The sequence below is a fragment of the Rhinolophus sinicus genome, chromosome X, assembly GCF_036562045.2.
Source record: "Rhinolophus sinicus isolate RSC01 chromosome X, ASM3656204v1, whole genome shotgun sequence".
Lineage (NCBI taxonomy): Eukaryota > Metazoa > Chordata > Mammalia > Chiroptera > Rhinolophidae > Rhinolophus > Rhinolophus sinicus.
The window spans coordinates 54033646-54055848 of record NC_133768.1 but is presented as its reverse complement, the minus strand read 5'-3'; the positions used below and the strand labels follow the sequence as shown (position 1 = coordinate 54055848).

Below are 22203 nucleotides of genomic sequence, written 5' to 3'. Positions count from 1 at the left end.
CTAGATTCTTCCTTCCTTCCTTCCTTCCTTCCTTCCTTCCTTCCTTCCTTCCTTCCTTCCTTCCTTTCTTCCTTCCTTCCTTCCTTCCTTCCTCTCTCTTTCTCTCTCTCTCTCTCCCCTTCCCTCCCTCCCTCGCTCCTCCCTCTCTCGCATGTAGATACCTAGTTGTTCTAGCGTGATTTATTGAAAAGATTATGATTTCCCCATTTAATTGCCTTTGCTCCTCAATCAATTATTAGTTGACTACATTTGTATGGACATATTTTTGGGCTCTCCCTTCTCTTATGATGATCTAATTGTCTATTCTTTTGTCAATACCACACTGTCTTGACTACTGTAGGTTTATATTAAATCTTGAAGTAGGGTAGGATCAGTTGACTGACTTTGTTTTGCTTCAATGTGACGTTGGCTATTCTAGGTCAGTTGCTTTCCATATAAACTTGAGAATCAGTTTTTGATATCCACAAAATAACTTCCCTGGATTTTGATTCGAATCACATGGAACATATAGACCAAGTTAGGTTGAATCTTAATGACATTGTGTTTTCCTACATATAAATATAGAATATTTGTCCACTTATTTAGATATTCTTTGATAACATTCATCAGAGTTTTGTAGTGTTTTTTTTCTAAAGATCTTATAAATATTTTGTCAGGTTTATACCTAAGTATTTCTTTTTGTTGTTGTTGCTAAAGGCCTTATTTTTAATCTCAAACAGTGATTGTTCATTGCTGGTTATATGAGAAAGCAACTGACTTTTTTAAACAACCATGCTATAATATCTTACTGGTTCTATGATATTTTTAGTCAAATCTTTTGGACATTTTTACGTAGACAATCCTGTCATCCTTGAACAAAGACAATTCCTTTTGTCCCAATATAGATACTTGTTATGCCCTTTTCTTGTCATATTATATTAGTTAGAACTTCCAATACAATGATGAATAGGTGTGATGAGAGGAGGCTTCCTTGCTGTTCCTGATCTCAGAGGAAAAATATATAATTGCTTACCATTAAGTATGACGTTAGCAGTAAGTTTTTCTGTAGATGTTCTTAATCAAGTTGAGGAAGTCCCCTTCTATTCCTATTTTCCTGAGAGATTTTATTATGAGTGGTTATTATATTTTGCAACATCCTTTTTCTGTATCTTTTGTTAGGATCATATGATTTTTCTTCTTTAGCCTGCTGATGTGACTGATTACGTGAATTTATTTTCAAATGTTGAATCAGCCTTGCATAGCTAGCATAAATCCTGCTTCATTATGATGTATAATTCTTTTTACACATTATTGAATTTGATTTGTTAATATTTTGTTGAGGATTTTTGCATGTGTGCTCATGAAAAATATGGGTCTATAGTTTCCCTTACTTGTAATGGCTTTGTCTTGTTTTGGTAATTGGGTAACGCTGGTGTCATAGATTGAGTTAGGAAGTGTTGCTGCTGCTTCTATTTCATGGAAAATACTGTAGAAAATTAGTATATTTTCTTCCTTAAGTGTTTGGTAAAACTTACCAGTGAAGACATCTGGATCTTGTGCTTTCTGTTTTATTGACTCAGTTTCTTTAATAGGTAAAGGCCTATGCAGATTATCAAATTCTTATTGTATGAGTATTGATAGATTATATCTTTCAAGGAATTGGTCCATTTCATTCAGGTTAACAAATGTGTTGGCACAGAGTTCTCTGTAATATTCCTTTATTATCATTTTAAAGTCCATGGTGTCAGCAGTGATGGCCCCTCTCTCATTTCTGATATTAGTAATTTGTATCTTCTCCCCTTTTCTTAGTTAGCCTGGATGGGATTTTATCAATTTTATTAATCATTTCAAAGAACCAGATTTTCAGTTTCATTGATATTCCCTATTGATTTCCTATTTTTAACTTCATTGATTTCTACGCCAAATTTTTTTATTAATTCCTTTCTTCTGTTTTGGATTTAATTTCCTTGTAGATTTGTAGTTTCTTGAAATGAAATTAGATTGACAATTTTATATCTTGTTTTTAACATAGTCATTCAGTGCTATAAATTTATCTCAAAATACTGCTTTTGCTGCATCCCACAAATTTTGATAAGACATACTTTTATTTTCATTTCCTTTAAAATATTTTTGATATTTCTTTTTTAACACATGTGTGATCTAGAAGTGTGTTATTTAATCTCCAAATATTTTTGGATATTCTAGCCGTCTTTGTTATTAATTTTTAGTTTAATTCCATTATGAATGAGAGCATACTTTGTATGGTGTCTATTCTTCTAAATTTGTTTAGGTATATTTTATGGCCCAGAATATGGTCTATCTTGGTGAATGTTCCACATGAATTTAGGAAGAATGTGTATTGTTCTGTTGTTGGATGAAATAGTATATAAAAGTCTATTAGACCCAGTTGGTTGAAGGTGATAATTAGTTAACTATACCCTTTCTGCCTATCTGCCTACTGGATATGTCCATTTCCAATAGATGAACATTGAAGTCTTCAAATATAATAGTGGATTCATTTATTTCTCCTGGAAGTTTTATCAGTTTTTTCCTCATATATATTGACTCCGTGATAGTATTAGGAAACACATTAAAGCTTGTTAATGTCTTCCTGAAGAACTGACTTCTTTATCATGTAATGTCCTTCTCATCCCTAAGAATCCTCCTTGCTCTGAAACTTGCTTTATCTGAAGTTAATATAGCTAATACTGCTTTCTTTTGATTAGTTGTTATCATAGTACGTATTTCTCCAATCTATTACTTTTAATCAATATGTCTTTATATTTATATTTAAAGTGAGTTTCATACAGACAACATATAGTTTAGTTTTGTTTTGTTATGAACTCTAACAATCTCCATTTTTTATTGTTGTTTTGCATTGTTTTCATTTTTCGCTTGATATACGATTATATAAGAAGTATATTGCATTTAAGTAATGGAAAAGGCATGACATCCGAGGTCACTACGCACATGGAGCAATCTATGCCTTTAATTGGTGTATTTAGATCAATCATATTTAAAGTGATTACTGGTAGTTGGATAAATAGCTATTATATTTCTTATTTTTTCTATTCATTGTCCTTGTTTATTTCTTTTTTAAAATTTTGTTTTCCACACTTTTGTTGCCCTCTCAAGTGTTAACTGCACATTTCACATGACACATTTCTCTCTTTTCTCTTAACATATTAATTATACTTATTTTTTAAAAAATTAAGTGGCTGCCCTGGAGCTTGCAGTATACCTTTAAAACTTGTCTAAGTTCACTTTCAAATAACACTGTACCACTTCATGTGCAGTGCCAGTACCTTATAGTAGAATATTTCCAATTCCTCCCTCTTGTCCCCATTGTTGTCATTTACATCACTTATCCATCAGGTGTAATAACCCAACACATTGCTGTTATTATTTTGAATAGTATGGTTTGTTTGATTAATTAAAAATAAGAAAAAATATGTATATCATGTACCATACATTTTAAATTTTTAAATATTTTCCCCAAGTTGGATTTAAGAAGCTCAGAACTCTATTGCCCACCATGTCTTCAAAAGGAGGCAGTTCCCTGAGACCCCGGTGACCTGCTCACAGAGGAGAAGCCCACCTTCCATTGAGTGAGAAGACAGAATAGTGCGAGAAAAAATAAAACACTACAATAGGAGAGAAAATAAAAGGGTGCAGCAGGAGAGAAAATAAAACATTCCAGCATCACCTACTGGAAAGCAAAAGGAAGACCTTTTCATATCAGCTTGCTGCAGAACCCAATCCTGTAGATAACCAGGAAGAGAAATAATAATTCATTAATTGCCATAAAGAACCAAGGCATCAAGGCAGCACAGAAAGAAAATGAAAACTCTCCAGAATGAACTTAAAGAAATTGAAACATGTGACATAAATGACAGAGGATTCAAGATTGCAGTTCTGAAAAAACTCAATGAGATGCAAGAAAACACAGACAGGTGGTTTAATGAACTCCAAAACACAGTCAAAGAACAAAATGAATACATGCCAGAGAGACAGATATTTTAAAAAAGAAGCAAATAGAAATTCTGGAGGTGAAGAACTCAGTAAAAGAAATGAAGAATGAAATAGCCAGCTTAGGTAATAGAGCTAATCAGATGGAGTTAACAATTAGTGATATCTAATATAGAAATCTGGAAATGACGTAGATGGAAGAAGAGAGAGACATGAGAGTTAAAAGAAACGAAAGAAGTATATAAGAATATTCTGACTCTATCAGAAAGAGTAACATAAGAATAAAGGGCATACCAGAAGGAGAAGAGAAGGAGAAAGGAACAGAGAGTATAGTCGAATAAGTATTTGATGAGAACTTGTCAAACTTGTGGAAAGAACTGGATCCTCGAATACAAGAAGCAAATAGAACACCTAATTAACTCAATTCCAGCAGGTCTTCTCCAAGGCACATTGTATTGAAGCTGTCAAAAATTAATGACAAACAAAGAATTCACAAGGCAGCAAGGAGAAAAAAAAGCAGTAAACCTATAAGGGAAAGCCCATTAGACTATCATCAGACTTCAGCAGAAACTCTATAAGCCAGGAAGGAGTAGAATCAAATATTCAAACTGTTGAAAGACAAATTATGAGCCAAAAATAATATATCCAGCAAAGATATCCTTTAGATATGAAGGAGGAATAAAGACCTTTCCAGACATAGAGACTGAGGGAATTTTCCACCCTATGACCTGCATTAAAGGAAATACTGGAGGCAGCTATTTAACCTGAAAAAATTATTGAAAGAATAAAAAACCATAAGCAATATTATGAACAGATGGACAGAAGCAGGAAATGGCAACCACTACACAAAATAGGGCACTATACACTTAAACACAGCATAAAGGGTAAAGAAGATAAAAACATTAAAAGAATAGAAAAAAGAAGAAAAGGATAACTTGCTACTGCAACTCAGAAATTAACTCACAGCCTAAGTAGGGATAACTTGTGACAACAAAAACATAAAAGGGGAGAGAGTAAAGGTCTCAATCTGCAAAGGAGAATGGAGATAAGAAACATGATGAAGAGAAAGGACTAGTGTACATATGAAACTTTCATTTACATAAATTTAATGGTAACCACCCCAAAAAAAATCCAGAAATGAGACATATAACATACAAAAAGAAGAAACAGAGGGGAAAAATCATAGAATACCACCAGACAAAAATAACAAACAGCCAACAAAAAGGCAAAGTAACAATGGAGACACCAAGATACAGAAAACAAAAGACAAAATGGATGTAGAAAATCTTCATACACCAATAATCACCCTAAATGTAGATGAAATAAAGTCAGCAATAAAAAGGCACAGAGTAGCATATTCGATGAAAAACCAAAACCCAACCATATGCTGCTTGTGAGAGATGCATCTCAGCTATAATTTCAAACATAGACTCAAAGTGAAAGGGTGGAAATCAATATCCAAGCAAAGGGGAAACAGAGAAAATCCATACTTATGTCAGATGAAACAGACTTGAAGATAAAAAGGGAAACAAGAGAAAATGATGGGTATTTCATAATGATAAAAGGGACACTACAAGAAGAAATAACATATATATCCCCAATAAGGGAGCACCAAAGTATACCAAGCAACTACTAAGGAATAAAGATAACTCAAGGGAGATATTGACCAAAACACAATTATAGTAGGGGACCAAAATATGTCATTGACAGCTATGGACAGACCATCCAAACAGAAAATAAGTAAGGAAACATCAGCCCTAAATGACACATTAGATGAAATGGACATAATTGTCATTTATAGAGCACTTCATCCTAGAACATCAGACTATACATTCTTTTAAGTGTACATGAAACATTCCAAGGAGAGACCATATATTGGGATATAAAACTAGCCTCAGCAAATTTAAGATGACTGAAACCATACCAAGTATATTCTCTGATCACAGGGCTTTGAAATTGGATATCAACTGCAAAGAGAAAGCAGGAAACAACACAAGTATGTGGAGATTAAACAACATGCTGTTAAAGAATGACTGGGTCAAAAGAGAAATAAGAGGAGAGATCAAAAGATACATAGAAACAAATGAGAATGAAAATACATCCTATCAAAATTATTGTGATGCAGCAAAAGCAGTAACAAGAGGGAAATTTATATCATTACAGGCCTATCTCAAGAAAGAAGAAACATTCAAGATAAACAACCTCACATTACACCTTAAAGAACTAGAAAAAAGCACAAATCACTGTGTAAGTTTAAGGCATGCAGCATGATGGTTTGATTTACATATATTGTGAAATGATTAACACAGCATGTTCAACTAACATCCATCTACTCATATAAATACAATAAAAAGAATATAAAGAAGAAAAAAGGAAATCAGTTATCCTTCTGATGAGCACTCTTAGGATTTAATCTCTTAACAACTTTCCTCTGTCGTACAGCACTGTTAGCTATAATCATCATGTTGTGCATTATATCCCTAGCACTTATTTATCTAACAAGTGCAATTTGTACTTTTTGAACTTCTTCCTCTAATTCCCCACCCCCACCCTCTACCCCTGGTAAGCACAAATCTCTTTTTCTATACTTTTTCATTTTTATACTCCATATATAAGTGAGATCATACAGTATTTGTTTTTCTCTGCCTGACTTATTTCACTTAGCATAATGCCTTCAAGGTCCATTTATGTTATCACAAATGGTACGATTTCCTCATTTTTTATGACGGAATAATATTCCATTGCATACATATATGTAACAACTTTTTTTTAATTAAAGTTTATTGGGGTGACAATGGTTAGTAAAGTTACATATGTTTCAGGTGTAAAATTCTGCAATACGTCATCTATATATCACATTGTGTGTTCACCACCCAGAGTCAGTTCTCCTTCCATCACCACATATTTGATCTCATTTACCCTCATCTACCACCACCACCACTTACCCTCTGGTAACCCACTAAACTATTGTCTATATCTATGATTTTTTGTTTCTTTGTCTTCTTTTTTTTTTCACTTACAATTTTTTTAATTAAAGTTTATTGGGGTGACAATTGTTAGTAAAGTTACATAGATTTCAGGTGTACAATTCTGTATTACATCATCTATAAATCCCATTGTTTGTTCACCATCTTTGTTTGTCTTGTTCCTTTGTTGTTTTCAGTTTTATATCCTACATATCTTTATCCACTCATCCATTGTTGGACACTGAGGTTGTTTCCACATCTTAGCTATTATAAGTAATGCTGCCATGAACACCAAGGTGCAGATACTGTATTTCCCTGAGAAGAAGACCTACCCCAAAAATAAGCCCCAGTTAAGATCATCAGCCAGACAGATGCATTTAGTACTTTATGACGATGTTCCAGAAGACGACATGACTCTATTTGAATAAATGTAGATTGTTGTATATGAAAAAATAAGATACCCCCCGAAAATATGCCCTAATGCATCTTTTGGAGCAAAAATTAATATAAGACCCGGTCTTATTTTGGGGGAAACAAGGTATAATTTCAAGTTAATGTTTTTTTATTTCCTTTAGATATATTCCCAGGAGTGGAACTGATGAACCATACGGTAGTTCTACTTTAATTTGTTGAAGATCCTCCACACTGTTTTCCATAGCACATGCACCAATTTACATTCTCACGAGCAGTACACAAGGGTTCCCTTTCTTCAAATCCATGCCAGTATTTGTTATCTCTTGTCTTTTTAATGATGGCCATTCTAACAAGTTGAGATAGTATTTCATTGAGGTTTTAATTTGCATTTTCCTAATTATTAGTGTTGCTGAGTATCTTTTAATGTACCTGCTGTCCTTTCATATATCTTTTTCTTTGTAGAAATGTCTATTCAGATCCTTTGCCCATTTTAAAATTAGGTTATTTATTTATTTATTTATTTATTGCTTTTGAGTTGTATGAATTCTTAACATATGTTACATATTAAGCCCTTCTCAGGTATATGGCTTGCAAATATTTTTTTCCCATTCTGTAGATAGTCGTTTCACTTTATTAATGGTTTCTTCTGTTGTGCAGAAGCTTTTTAGTTTGATGTAGTCCCACTTGTTATTTTTAAAATTTATTTTGTTGCTATGCTTTAGGTATGATTTCCAAAACATCACTATGAAGATCCATTTCAAGGAGTTTTTTTCTCTATATGTTTTTCTAGGAGTTTTGTGATTTCAGGTATTATATTTAAGTTTTTAATCCATTTCAAGAGAATTTTTGTGAATGGTATAGGATCGAGATCAAGTTTCATTCTTTTACAGGTCAGTATTCCATTTTTTGCAGCATCATTTATTGAAGAAAATGATTTTTTTTCTCCATTGAGTATTTTTAGGTCCCTTGTCAAGTATTAGTTGACCATATATGCTTGAATATATTGCTGGGCTCTCAATTCTGTATCAGTTATCTATTCATCTGTTTTTATGCCAGTATCATACTGTTTTTGATGACTATAGCTTTAGAATATAGATTGAAATCAGGAAGTGTGATGCTCCTTGCTTTCTTCTTCTTTCTCAGGATATCATTGGCTATTTGGGGTCTTTGTGGTTCCACGTTCATTTCAGGAGTGTTGTTGTTTTTTCCCCAATTCCCCAATAAATGCCATTGGTATCTTTATAGGGATTGCATTGAATCTATAGGTGGCTTTAGGTCGTATTGAAATTACAACACTATTAATCCTTCCAATCAGTGAATATATGACACCTTTACATTTATTTGTCTTCTTAATTTTCTTTCATTAATGCTTTGTCCATTTCAGTGTACAGATCTTTCACCTACATAGATAAAAATTTATTCCGAAGTATTTTGTTGTATTTGATGCTATTGTAAATGAGATCATTTTTTTTAATTTCTTATCCAGAAAATTTGTTGTTAGTATATAGAAAACCTATGAATTTTTGTACATTAATTTTGTATCCTGCAACTTTACTGAATTCATTGACTAGATCTAAGAGTTTCTTGGTTCAGTCCTTAGTATTTTCTACATAGAAATTCATGTCATCTTCAAATAGAGAAAATTTTACTTCTTCCTTTGCAATTCTGATACTTTTTTTTGTATGCGTGTATGTGCCTGATTGTCCTAGCTAGGACTTCCTGCACTATGCTGAATAGGAGTTGTGCGAGTGGGCACCCTTGTCCTGTATCTGATCTTAGAGGAAATGCTTTCAACCTTTCACCATTGAGTAAGATATTAGGTGTGGGTTTGTCATATATGGCCTTCATTATGTTTGAAATGTGTTCATTCAATGCCTAATTTAAGAGTTTTTATCATGAATGGATGCTAAATTTGTCAAATGCATTTCTGTGTCTATTTAAATGACAAAATATTTTCTCTCATTCTATTAATGTGATGTAACACATTGATTGATTTGCATATGTTGAACCATCCGTGCATCACTTGGATAAATGGCACTTGATCATGGTGAATAATCCTTTTAACGTGCTACTGAATTCACTTTGGTGGTATTTTATTGTGAATTTTAACTTCTATATTAATCATGGATATTAGCCTGTAGTTTTCTTTTCTAGTAGTGTCCTTTTCTGACTTTGGTATCAGGATAATACTGCTCTTGTAAAATGAGTTTGGGAAGTTCTCTCCTCGTTGATTTATTGGAAGTGTTTGAGAAGGACTGGTGTTAATTCTTCTTTAAATATCTGGTAAAATTCATCAGTGAAGCCATCTGGTGCTGGGCTTTTCTTCATTGGGAGAATTTTTGATTATTGATTCAATGTCCTTATCAGTAATCAGTTTATTCAGATTTTCTATTTCTTCCTGATTCAGAATTTATTGTGGGTTGTACCTTTACCTTAATTTATTTCTTCTCCAACACTCTTCCTTTTTTTATGTAGACCCAAGATTCTGACCTATACCATTCATTCTCTGAAGATCTTCTTTTAACATTTCTTACAGGGCAGATCTGTTGGTATGGTAAAAAATATTCTCAGCTTTTGTCTAAAAAAGTCTTTATTTCTTCTTCACTTTTAAAAAGAAATTTCACTGTAAAAAAACAGAATTCCAATTTGGTGGGTATTTTTTCTTTCAACAGTCTAAATATTTCACAATACTCTATGCTTGCTTTCCTGTTTTCTGAAGATAAGTCCAGTGTAATTCTTATCTATGTCCTCCCCGCCACCCCACTCTGTCTTCTTTCAAGATTTTCTCGTTTTTGTTTTTCCAGTTTGAGTATAATATATATTGTTATCCTTCTTTGTGTTCTCTGAGAGTCCTGGACCTGTGGTTTGGTGTCTCATTAATTTTGGAAATGTTTCAGTCATTTTTACTTCAAATATTTCTTCTGTTACTTTCCTTCATTCTTGTTCTTCTGTTATCCCCATTACTTGTTTTATGCTACACGTTTTGTAATTGCCACACAGATCTTGGATACCCTGTTCTACTTTTTCCCCCCACTTTTTACTTTATTTGTATTATTTTCAGGTGTACAAAACAATAATAATTAGACATTTATACCCCTCACAAAGTGATAACCCTCCTCCCCCAATCTACTACCCCTCTGACATTGTACATAGCCACTACAATTCCAATGACTCTGCTCCCTATGCTGTACTCCACATCCTGTGACATTCTATCTATCTATCTATCTATCTATCTATCTATCTATCTGTCTGTCTGTCTGTCTGTCTGTCTGTCTGTCTATATAATGGTTGACACTCAGTATTATTCAGCTTCAGCTTCAGGTGTACAACACAGTGGTCAGGCATCTACACCATCCATAAAATGGTCTCCCTAATAAGACTAGTGCCCATCTGACACCCTACAAAATCTTTACATTATTGATTATATTCTCCAAACTGTCTTTTATATCCCCATGGCATTATTGTGACTAGTATTTTCTAATCCCCTCCCCTTCTCTCCCACCCCTACATCCTTCCCATCTAGCAACCATCAGTTTTTTCTCTATAACACTGAGACTATTTCTGTTCAGTTTGGTCATTTATTCTATTCTTTAGATTCCACATATAAGTGAGACCATATGGTATTTGTCTATCTCTTTTTGATTTATTTCACTTAGCATAATATTCTCTAGGTCCATCCATATCATTGCAAATGGTAAGATTTCATTCTACTTTAGGACCAAGTAATACTCCATTGTATAAATGTACCACAGTTTCTTAATCCAGTTGTCTACGGATGGGCACTTCAGTTGTTCGCATGTCTCAGCTACTATTAATAGCACTGCAATAAATGTAGGGGTGCATACATTTTCTTGAATTAGTGTTTTGGATTTCTCTGAATAGATACCCAAGAATAGAATTGCAGTCACATGACAGTTTCATTTTCATTTTTTTTAATTAAAGTTTATTGGGGTGACAATTGTTAGCAAAGTTACATAGATTTCAGGTGTACAATTCTGTAATACATTATCTATATATCATATTGTGTGTTCACCACCCAGAGTTTTTTCCATAGTGGCTGCACCAATCTGCAATTCCACCAACAGTGCATGAGGGTTCCCTTTTCTCCACATCCTTGCCAGCACTTGTTGTTTGTTGGTTTATTGATGATAGCCATTTTGACTGGGGTGAGGTGGTATCTCATTGTGGTTTTCATTTGCATTTCTCTAATGATTAGTGATGTTGAGCATTTTTTTCATATGTCTGTTGGCCATCTGTATGTCCTCTTTAGAGAAATGTCTCTTTATTTCCCCTGCCCATTTTTTTATTCGTTTTTTTTTTTTTTTTGGTGTTGTGTTGTATGAGTTTTTTAAATAAATTTTGGATATTAACCCCTGTCAGATGTGTCATTGGTAAATATCTTGTCCCATTCAATAGGATGCATTTAGAAGAAAATATAGGAAGTAAATTTGCAGACATCACCCTTAGTAATATTTTTGTTAATATATCCCCTCGGGCAAAGGAAGCAAAGGAAAAAATAAACATGGGGTTACATCAAACTAAAAAGTTTTTTCACAGCAAAGGAAACCATCAATAAAACAAAAAGGTGTCCTTCTGAATGGGAGAAGTATTTTTCACTTTGGTTTTGTGGGGACAGAGCCCCAGAGAGCAGTTTCCAGGCTCTCGGCCTCATGTGGTGGGGTGCTGGCTCGGGTAGTAAATGGCCATCAGCTGTGGCTAGCTGACCGTCAGATGTAACCATTGAGCCATTGGCCACTAATATAACTGCCACAGCTACGTTGGGGAGTCGAGTCCAGTCGAGTCGAGGAGAGTCGTCAGTCAGTTGGCAGAAAGCAAGAATCCTTTGTGAATCCAGCCTCCAGCGAGACTATAGTGGTATGACTCCCCTACCTATGGCTCCGTGGGCATTCCTTTTTGGCCTAGCCACATCCTGCGTTCTTATGCGGGGAGCGGCAGCAGAGACCCTGCAGGCCGCCCCGCATGACAGGTTTTTGATTGGAAGTTTCTATTGACATATCTTCAAGCTTACTAATTATTTCTTCAAATATTTCCAGAGTACTGATGAGTCAATCAAAGAAAGACATTCTTCATTTTGTTGGAGTGTTTTTGATTTCCAGTATTTCCTTTTGATTTTTAGAGTTTCCATCACTCTGCTTAAATTTTTCATTTGTTGTTGTATGTTTTCTACTTTTCCATTCTCTTAGTATATTAATTGTAGTTATTTTAAATTCCAGGACTGACAATTCTAAAATATCTGCTATATCTAATTCTGATTCTGATGCATATTTTATCTCTTCAGACTGTGTTTTGCCTTTTTCATGACTTGTAAATCTTTTGTTGTTTGTTTAAATTCAGAAATAGTATATTGACTAAAGGGAACTGAGGTAAACAGGCCTCTAGTGGGAGGTTTTATGTTTTTCTGGCTGGTAATTGGGCTGTGTTTACTGTTTGCTGTAGCTGTTGTATCAGTAGCTGTAATCACCCCCCATGCCCCAGTTGTCTTTCGTTTTCTCTAGAGAATCCATATTAAATTGAGCCTGAGATTTTCAGTTCTTTCAGTTGTAATCTCCTATTATTGTACAGAGTCCTATTGTGGTGGTGGTAAAACGTGTAGGGAGGATAAGCATTCCAGAATTTTATGATTAGGTCTCAGTCTCTTCGACAGCCTATGTCCTTGGGCTGTAACTTTCACAAGTGCTGTTCAGCATTTTTCCCCTCTTAGCTGAGACAGGAAGGCTAGACGAGGCTAGGGTTGATTAATTCTCTTTCTCCACATGGACGGCTAATGGGGCTGGAGCTGTGTATCTCCCTTCCCTCACATCAGTGGCTACAGGTGATAGAGTTTAGTATATTCCATCCCAAGGTCAGATAGGCTCTAGTAAAACAAAGTAGTTTAAGCTCGGATAAAATAGTTTCCTTCCAGGCCAGGACTTTGTTAAAGAAAAGAGAATACTCTGGGCATATTTTGAAATGGTTACTTTTTCTCTTTCCCTGCTAGAAGTATGAGGGGAATTTTCTGAGGTCTTCACAGTGAGAACCTGACAGGGCTCCTGGAGGCAAAACTCATGAAAGTGTAGGGACTCCTTAAGTATCTCTAAAGCTAGTTCCACACTGAGTCTCCAGCAATTACTCGATTACATTTTAAATGCTTCTACCAAACTCCACCTGTGGCTCTTGCTCCCTGTATGCTGTATACAGATTTTCGGTATCTGCCTATCTCCAGTTTGGGGGATAGCTTTGCCCCGTGAATTCAATCTTGAATGGATTTAAAAGAGTTGTTGAGTTCTAGATTGTTCCAGTTTTGTGTATTTTTTTTTTCTTGGTGTGAGGACAGGAGTGACAACTACTAAGCTCTCTATATGTTAGACCAGAAATCCTCTAAGTTTCCTTCATTTATGACATGTGTGGGGACAGAACCAGGAGTGCAGTTTCCAGGCTCTCGGCCTCTCATAGAAAGGTGCTGGCTCAGGTAGTAAATGGCCGTCAATTGTGATTGGATGGCCATCAGCTATGGCTAGTTGGCCATCAGCTGTAACCAACGAGCCATTGGCCACTAATGTAACTGCTGTGGCTACACTAGCAGAAAAATGGGGGCTAGCAAGAACATGGTGGCTGAGCCTGCAAGCAGCGCAGTGAGGGTTGAGAATTGTGTGGCTCCTGTTTCCTGTTTCTCCAACCCAGCCGCCAGCGAGAATATAGTGGTATGACTTCCCTATCTATGGCTCTGTGAGTGTTCCTTTTTGGCCTCACCAACACCTGTGTTCTTGTGCAGGGAGCGGGGAGCAGAGACACCGCATGACACCCCGCACGACACATGGTGCAGTGAGCAGGGTGTGGTGTCGGCCGAAACTCTCCAGAATGTACTGGAAAAGTTTATATGTATAAAAGCTCAAGTTTCACAAGCAGGGTATGATGCCGGCTAAAGCTCTCCGAAGGGCGGTGGAGCAGTTTATGCGTATGAACACTCAGTCTCAGGAAGACCAGGAGGAACAGCTGCCGGAGAGCTGGACCCCCGTGGAGGGTTGGGAAGACGTGGACAGTTCCCCAACCAGCATAGACCGGAGAAAGCGAAGGTCGTTGTTGCCTGTGGGCTGGGAAGTGCTGGCTGAGGCAGCCCGGATGCAGGACTTGTAGTCCCAGGAGGAAACACTTGCTGAGTCCTCGTGGGAGATGAAGGTGAGGTAAAGGTCGTCCCTCACCCCCAGGACAGCCCTGGCGAATGACTATGGACTATGAGGAATTGCCTTCCATCCCTAGTTTAATGGACCGCTTGACTGTTTGGGAACATACCACCATGTAGTGGAACTGGCGGATGTTTGCTTTTGTGTCTTGAGGGGCTGCCATCGAGAATATGTAAGCACCTTGACTGTGAGTCGCTGTTGTTCCAGCACGGTACCCTGAGAGGCCCAGAGAGAGTGGCAGTGCCCTGAGAGCCCTGGCTGAGTCCAGGAAGTCTGGTTGTGTCCAAAGAGAGTGGCAGTGCCCTGAGAGGCCCTGCCTGTACCCAGGGAGACTGGTGATACCCTAAGAAGTCCAGGAAGTCTGGCTGTGTCCAGAGAGAGTGGCAATGCCCTGAGAGTCCTGGCTGTGTCAAGAAAGCCTCGCTGTGTCCAGGATATTGCATTCACCTCCAGGCTCCTCGCACAGGGCCCCTCATGGAAGACGCTTGTTGCGTAGATTGTGAGGCGAGACCCTGTAGGGGTGGAGTGTGGGGACAGAGCCAGGAGTGCAGTTTCCAGGCTCTTGGCCTCACATAGACAGGTGCTGGCTCAGGTAGTAAATGGCCATCAATTGTGATTGGATGGCCATCAGCTGTGGCTAGTTGGCTGTCAGCTGTAACCAGTGAGCCATTGGCCACTAATATAACTGCCATGGCTATGCTAGCAGAAAATGGGGGCTAGCAAGAACATGGTGGATGAGCCTGCAAGTGGCACAGTGAGGGTTGAAAATTGTGTGGCTCCTGTTTCCTGTTTCTCCAACCCAGCCGCCAGTGAGAATATAGTGGTATGACTCCCCTATCTATGGCTCCGTGGGAGTTCCTTTTTGGCCTCACCATGTCCTGCGTTCTTATGTGGGGAGCGGGAGCAGAGACCCCGCAGGCCGCCCCACACGACAACATGTCTACCTTAATCAATCCTTTTCTGACTTCTCATAATGTAATGTTTATAACTTTTCTGGCATTTATTATGTCTTTGCTTAACATTCAATTTTTATGGGAGAGTTCTTCCTTATAGAGGAAGGAAAAAAAGAGTATAACCTCTTGAAAGTAAAACTCAATGTGGGGACAGAGTCCCAGAGAGCAGTTTCCAGTCTCTCAGCCTCACGTGAAAAGGTGCTGGCTCAGGTAGTGAATGACCATCAACTGTGATTGGATGGCCATCAGCAGTGGCTAGTTGGCCGTCAGCTGTAACCAGTGAGCCATTGGCCACTAATATAACTGCTGTGGCTACGCTAGCAGAAAATGGGGCTAGCAAGAAGATGGTGGGTGAGCTAGCAAGAGCAGATTGTAACACGTGAGGTTTGTTGGCAGGTTGCGGATAGTATGGCTCCTGCTCCCTGTGTCTCCAACCCAGCCACTAGCAAGACCATAGTGGTGTGACTCCCCTATCTATGGCTCCGTGTGTGTTCCTTTTTGGCCTCACCTATCCTGCATTCTTATGTGGGGAGTGGGACCAGAGACCCCGCCTGACCCCCCGCAGGACAATCATCTAAACTTGAATTTCTGTACATTACTAGTGTTTTGATTACTGAGTAATAATAATAGTTATAATTATACAGTACTTATTATATGCAAGTCACTGTTATCAGCTTTCCCTTGATTATTTTCAGTCTTCACAATAACCTTAATGGGTGGGAATATTTTTATTTCTACTTTGTAGTTATGGACACTGAGACTTGGAAAAATTAGGTGACTTCTCCAATGTCAAACAGTGATATGGAATTCAAAACGTGGAATTCAAACCCATTTATATAATTAGCATAAATTCTTAACTACTCTGCTACATGGTCTCCTATGTATCTCTACTCTGCTACATGACCTCTCAATCCATCTCAACTCTATAAACCCCACCCCTTCAAATGAATCCCTCTTTATCTATCTTTCTGATTTAAATTGTTAAACCTTTTTGAAGAGAAACAGACAAGCCCTGCTTGCGCAAGGTATCCAGTGGGTCTTGCATGGTATTTTTCTCAACACAGCAAGTTTTGAGAGGACAGTATACATACTATTGGTCAACAGGTGGTTCTGCTGCAGTGGATTGAGGGTAGGAGCACCCCCAAGGCCTGGCTGGCCAGCCAGGGCTGCATGAGTAATTCCGTGTTGGGGTCCAGGAGCAGCATGAGGAGACTGCATCTTATCCTTATCCCAGGAGGGTTCACTTCCACCTGAAAAACATTCATATGAACAGTTTGCCATTTGTCCACTTTCTATGAGAAGGCTTTTTCAAAATTCCTTTTGAGGGTTGTAATTATTAATATTACTTTTTAGAAAATTATTATTAAACATAGGTAAGTCATTTAAATATGGCTGTAAAAACTTTTAATAGCTTAGGATTTAAGCTGCCTCTGGGAAGACTAAACAATTCTCATTAATAATATAGGCTGACTTGCCTTACAGATAGTGTAAACAAATCTGGAATCATAATAAATAGCTTTTGAAAGCACTCATATGGTGAAGACCATTAATTGACGACTACTACTTCCCATCCCAACCCTCTAACGTATATGTGCTATATTTTAATGAAGAGCAGTTGCTGTTCACTCATAGAGCACACTCATTTGTAAGAGCATGAACATGCAAAAATATGTGTTAAGAAACAAAATGATCAGTTATTTTGTTCTCAGATCCAGTCCTCAGCGAGCTAATCTCTTCACAGACAGCAAGCTTTTGAACAGAATAAATTGGATAAAATATAAAACTATGGCTCCCAATTTGAAGTTATACTTTACTTTGATCATCCATGCTAGAAAGTGAAGTAAAGTGTGCATAAATGCAGACTATTATATTATTGTAATGATCTACTGTGGTATAGCTCTTTCATCTGGCACTCAGCATACTGCGGGGAGAGAACCACACAGGAAACAACCACATTGTTTCCAGTGCATATTTTAAGGAAAATACTTTAAATAGAGGGGTAAGTGGTTGACATCCAATCACTTCAGTTGCAGACAGTCTAGCTTTAGAAAACAAAATGGTTGTGTGTGCAGCTCCATCTATATGCTTGATGTGGTTCATTCAGGGATCAGTGGTTTGACTCCCATTCCCATGCTGGGATTATGACATTAGCATCTCCACCTGGTTGACTCCATCCCATATGCTGCCTAAAACATTGACCTTGTTTTGTGGAGGGGTTTAGGCCTGGGAATCTTGGGCACTCTGTAAAATACGTACATTTACTTGTTAAAATAAAAGGTAGGAAGAAATCAACATGCTGATATTCCTAACATTCAACATTGTAATTATTTTCACTTCTTTGAGTTCCCTCCTAGGCTTTGTTCACATGGATACTCAATATTACATTGCAAACACTCTGCCATGTTGTTTTAGGTATCATATTTTCAAAGTGTAATGACTACATAGTAGTCTACTGAGTTAGTGTACTATAATTTATTAAACATTAGACTTTGAGTTTTTAAATTTGTCACTATTATAAATTACACCATAACAATAATATTCATTTGAATTATTTACTTAGGATCAATTAACTCCCTGGAGTGGGATATCTGAGTCAAAATGGTAGAACATTTTTATACTTTTACTTTCAAGTGCCACATTACAAAAGCAGATTTTAGAGCTGAAGACTTTTTAAGGAAATATTTTCACAGCTAATTGGTATTATCCCTGAGGATTTAAATTTTATTTAAGCAAACCGTCCACTGGAATCTCCGAGAGGCTTTTGTTTTTAACCTTTCTACCCATTCATCTACTCCTACTCCAGCTCTAGAAATCTACCTCCAACTCAGGATTCTTTCAAACTTACTTGTGGCCAAAGTCCATCCCTAATCCAAAATTGGAAGTCTTGACCAGTCTCTAATTAATGAGTTCCAGACAAGGAAACATCAGATTCTCCAGCAGCATATGTAAAGGCTAAGGGGTTACCTGGACAAAGAGTTTCCAATCAAATGGGGAAGAAATAAGCAGCTAATTGTTCAGTTCCTGCTATAAGCAATTCAGTTACCATGCATGGAAGCTCAAAGATTTGTCTGAATTTGATATACTGGCTTAATGGACCAGAAATCTTTCCCTTGATCATGTGGAGGTTTGATGTGTTCATTGAAAACGTGCAACACTCCTACGATTACACATAATCATTCTCTCTTTTCATCCAAATGTTTGCTGTTGTATAGTCTTTGCCTAAGAGCAGGGAGGTAATTTATGGTTGGTGCATTGACATAAGTTAGCATTCACAAATTTGAAATTCCAATTAAAATCAATAAGGCATTGTTATGCTGCAATGAACAAGAATGGTGGGGGAAGGAAAATATTTTAATAAACGATGAAAGTAACCACATTGCAACACTGAGAATTCTTTATAGCAACATTGGGCCAATAAACATGATTAATATCATAAAATGCAAAAATTTGAAAGATCAATTGTTGAGCAAAAATGGAAACACTCCATCATTTTAGCACTATGTCCAATATATGAAATTACCTCACCATTACAGAACTGTAATTTGTAAAATGATGATCAAAACTTTGACAAAGAAAGATATATTTAGAAGACACTAAATTATATCACTGATATTAATATGATATTGCAGCATCACAGCATCAACAGCATACAGCAATACTAGAGCTGAGACTATGTCAATACTTATTTTATAAATTGAGAAACTGTTAGTCCACATTCAATATTAAATGGTACATTAGGTATTAGTCTAATGTTTTATACATAATATATTCCAAATACATTGGAATAGAAATGTTTTTTTTTAAAAGACCTCATTAAAGAATTCCAAGATGTTTATGTCTGTGCTTTGATGAGAGCTTAAGATGAACATTTCCCAACAACTCTCATCTTTTTAACTACTGTGTTAAAAATGATGGAAGGAGGGTAGTTTCTGGCTATTCCCATCTTCACTAAGTATGAATATAAGAAATTATCTTACACTCTGAAGGCAACTTTATGTGAAGTGCGTGACTGAAGAATGTGGGACATCCTTGATATTTGCATTAGAAGGCATCAAAATTTTGGACACATTTTTGCCTTTTGATCTAAAATCTTTACCATTTTTAAATTTATGCAAATTGACTTATTACTCAATTTGGACACTTTTGTAGCCCCAAATTTTGCACTGCCTATTTCCCTTTGCTAATTTGTAATAACATCCATGGCTCTTGAAGCTAACAAAATATTTTAACCAATCGAATCTAGTGTAAATCTTTTTTCATTTTTTACCACTATGTAGAGGGCTTAGGTATCTACCTTCCTTTTCCTATCTATGTATCTATGTGTCTATGTGTCTATGTGTTTATCTATCTATCTATCTATCTATCTATCTATCTATCTATCTATCTATCTATCTATCTATGTATTATCTATCTATCTCTAGATGTATTAGTTTGCTAGCACTCACTGCCATAACAAAATGCCATATACTAGAGACTGATGTTTGTGTCCTCCCAAATACATATGTTAAATCCTCATCCCCAATGTGATAGTATTTAGAGGTGGGGCCTTTGAGAGTTGATTAGGTCATGAAAGGAATAAGTGACTTTACAAAAGAGATGCAAAGAGCTCCTGAGCCCCCTTTTTCCATATGAGGACACAGCAAGACTAGTGCTATCTATGATCTAGGAAGGGGGCCCTCACACAACACTGAATCTGCCAGCACCTTGACCTTAGTTTTCCAGCCTCCAGGACTATAAAAAATAAATTAATGTTTATAAACTACCCTGTCTATGGAATTTTTGTTATAGCAGCCCAAATGGACAAAGACACCACAGAATAGGTAGCTTAAATGACAAAAGTATATTTTCTCACAGTTCTGGAGCCTAGAAGTCCAAGATCAAGATGTCGGCAGGTTTGGTTTCTCTTGAGACATCTCCTGCTGGCTTGCAAATAGCCACCTTTTCCCTGTGTCATTATATGGTCTTTCATCTGTTTGTGCACATTCCTCATATTCTTATGCATGACTAAATTTTGTCATCTTATAATGACAGTAGCCAGACTGGATTACGGCCCACTATTATGGGCTCATTTTAAATTAATCACCTCTTTAAATATGTTATATCCAAATATGGTCTGAGATACTGGGAGTTAGGGCTTTAACATTTTAATCTGGGAAGGGGGGCAATTCAGCCCATACCACTAGAGTATGCACCTTTTACTTAACAAGATCATACTAGCTTTGTAAGGGAATCCCTTTATTAAAGAGGAGAAAAACTGGATAGTATTTCAACAAGCCATGTGTAAGAAACCAAGTATGTTGAGGACAACCTCATCAAAGTGTTCATCTTTCCTCAAGAAACTTTGTATTAAGTATAAACCTAATCAAAAACATTTTTTTAATTTAATTTTATTAAATTTATTGGGGTGACAATTGTTAGTAAAATTACATAGATTTCAGGTGTACAATTCTGTATTACATCATCTATAAATCCCATTGTGTGTTCATCACCCAGAGTCAGTTCTCCTTCCATCACCATATATTCGATCCCCCTTACCCTCATCTCCCACCCCCCACCCCCCACCCCCCTTACCCTCTGGCAACCACCAAACCAATGGAATACTATTCGGCGGTAAGAAAAGATTATATAGGAACATTTGTGACAACATGGATGGATCTTGAGAGTGCAATGCTGAGCTAAATAAGTCAGACAGAAAAAGCAGAGAACCATGTGATTTCACTGATATGTGGTATATAAACCAAAAGCAACAAAAGAACAAGACAAACAAATGAGAAACGGAAACTCAAAAACATTTTTAAATAGAGAAATTTAATGTAGAAAGTGTGGTGGCCAAGACATGGAAACAATCAACGTGTCCTTCGATAGATGAATGGATAAAGAAGTTGTGGTATATATACACAATGGAATACTATTCGGCGGTAAGAAAAGATGATATAGGAACATTTGTGACAACATGGATGGATCTTGAGAGAGTAATGCTAAGCGAAATAAATCGGACAGTAAAAGTCACGAATCATATGACTTTATTCATATGTAAGATATAAAACTGAAAGCAATAAAGGGATAAGGCAAACAAAGAAACAAAAAATCATAGACACAGACAACAGTTCAGTGGTTACTAGAGGGTAAGGGGGGAAAGGGGGATGACAGAAGAGGGAAAAGGGAATCAAACATATGGTGATGGAAGAAAAACTGACTCTTGGTGGTAAACACACAATGCAACACATACATGATCTAGTATAGAAATATACACTTAAAACATATAATTTTGCTAAACATTGTCACCCCAATAAATGTAATAAAAAAAGTGCAGCAAATTCTCAAGAATTAGATAAATGATTTCAGCTTTGCAGTATCAACTACCTATCACTACTTTAGCTCAATATTTACGGAAACTAAAACTGTAAAATAAATAGTATACTGTTACTACATTAATACTATAGTTAATTAATTTAATGTTAATTTTTCCAATAAGAAAGCTAGAGAGAACTACTTTTTTTATAAGCCCCCACGTAGTAGAAATATATATCTATATTCCTAATTAGAATCAATGTAAAATAATGAAGTGATGAACTATAGGAAAATATTTGACAATGCACTTGATAAACTTGTTGCCTTAGTTAATAACTATTTGCAACTTTATTTTTTTCCCTTTTAAAACCTATTGTAAAATGTTAGGGTTCTCATAGGATTGCTTATTTTTGTTGCTTTTTCTTTCTGGGGAATGTGGTAGAGGGCAGA

The 22203-nt window shown here is 36.5% G+C and overlaps 1 protein-coding gene across 5 annotated transcripts in view; it reads right to left on the bottom strand.

The window, feature by feature from the left end:
• The window catches only part of DACH2 (dachshund family transcription factor 2), a 675689-nt gene that overhangs the window by 156826 nt on the left and 496660 nt on the right, over nt 1-22203 (bottom strand). For all 5 annotated transcript variants that reach the window (XM_074323712.1, XM_074323713.1, XM_074323714.1 and 2 more), the window contains one exon: nt 16554-16712. In XM_074323712.1, coding sequence (XP_074179813.1) covers nt 16554-16712 — 159 coding nt within the window. The remainder of the gene's footprint in view (nt 1-16553; nt 16713-22203) is intronic.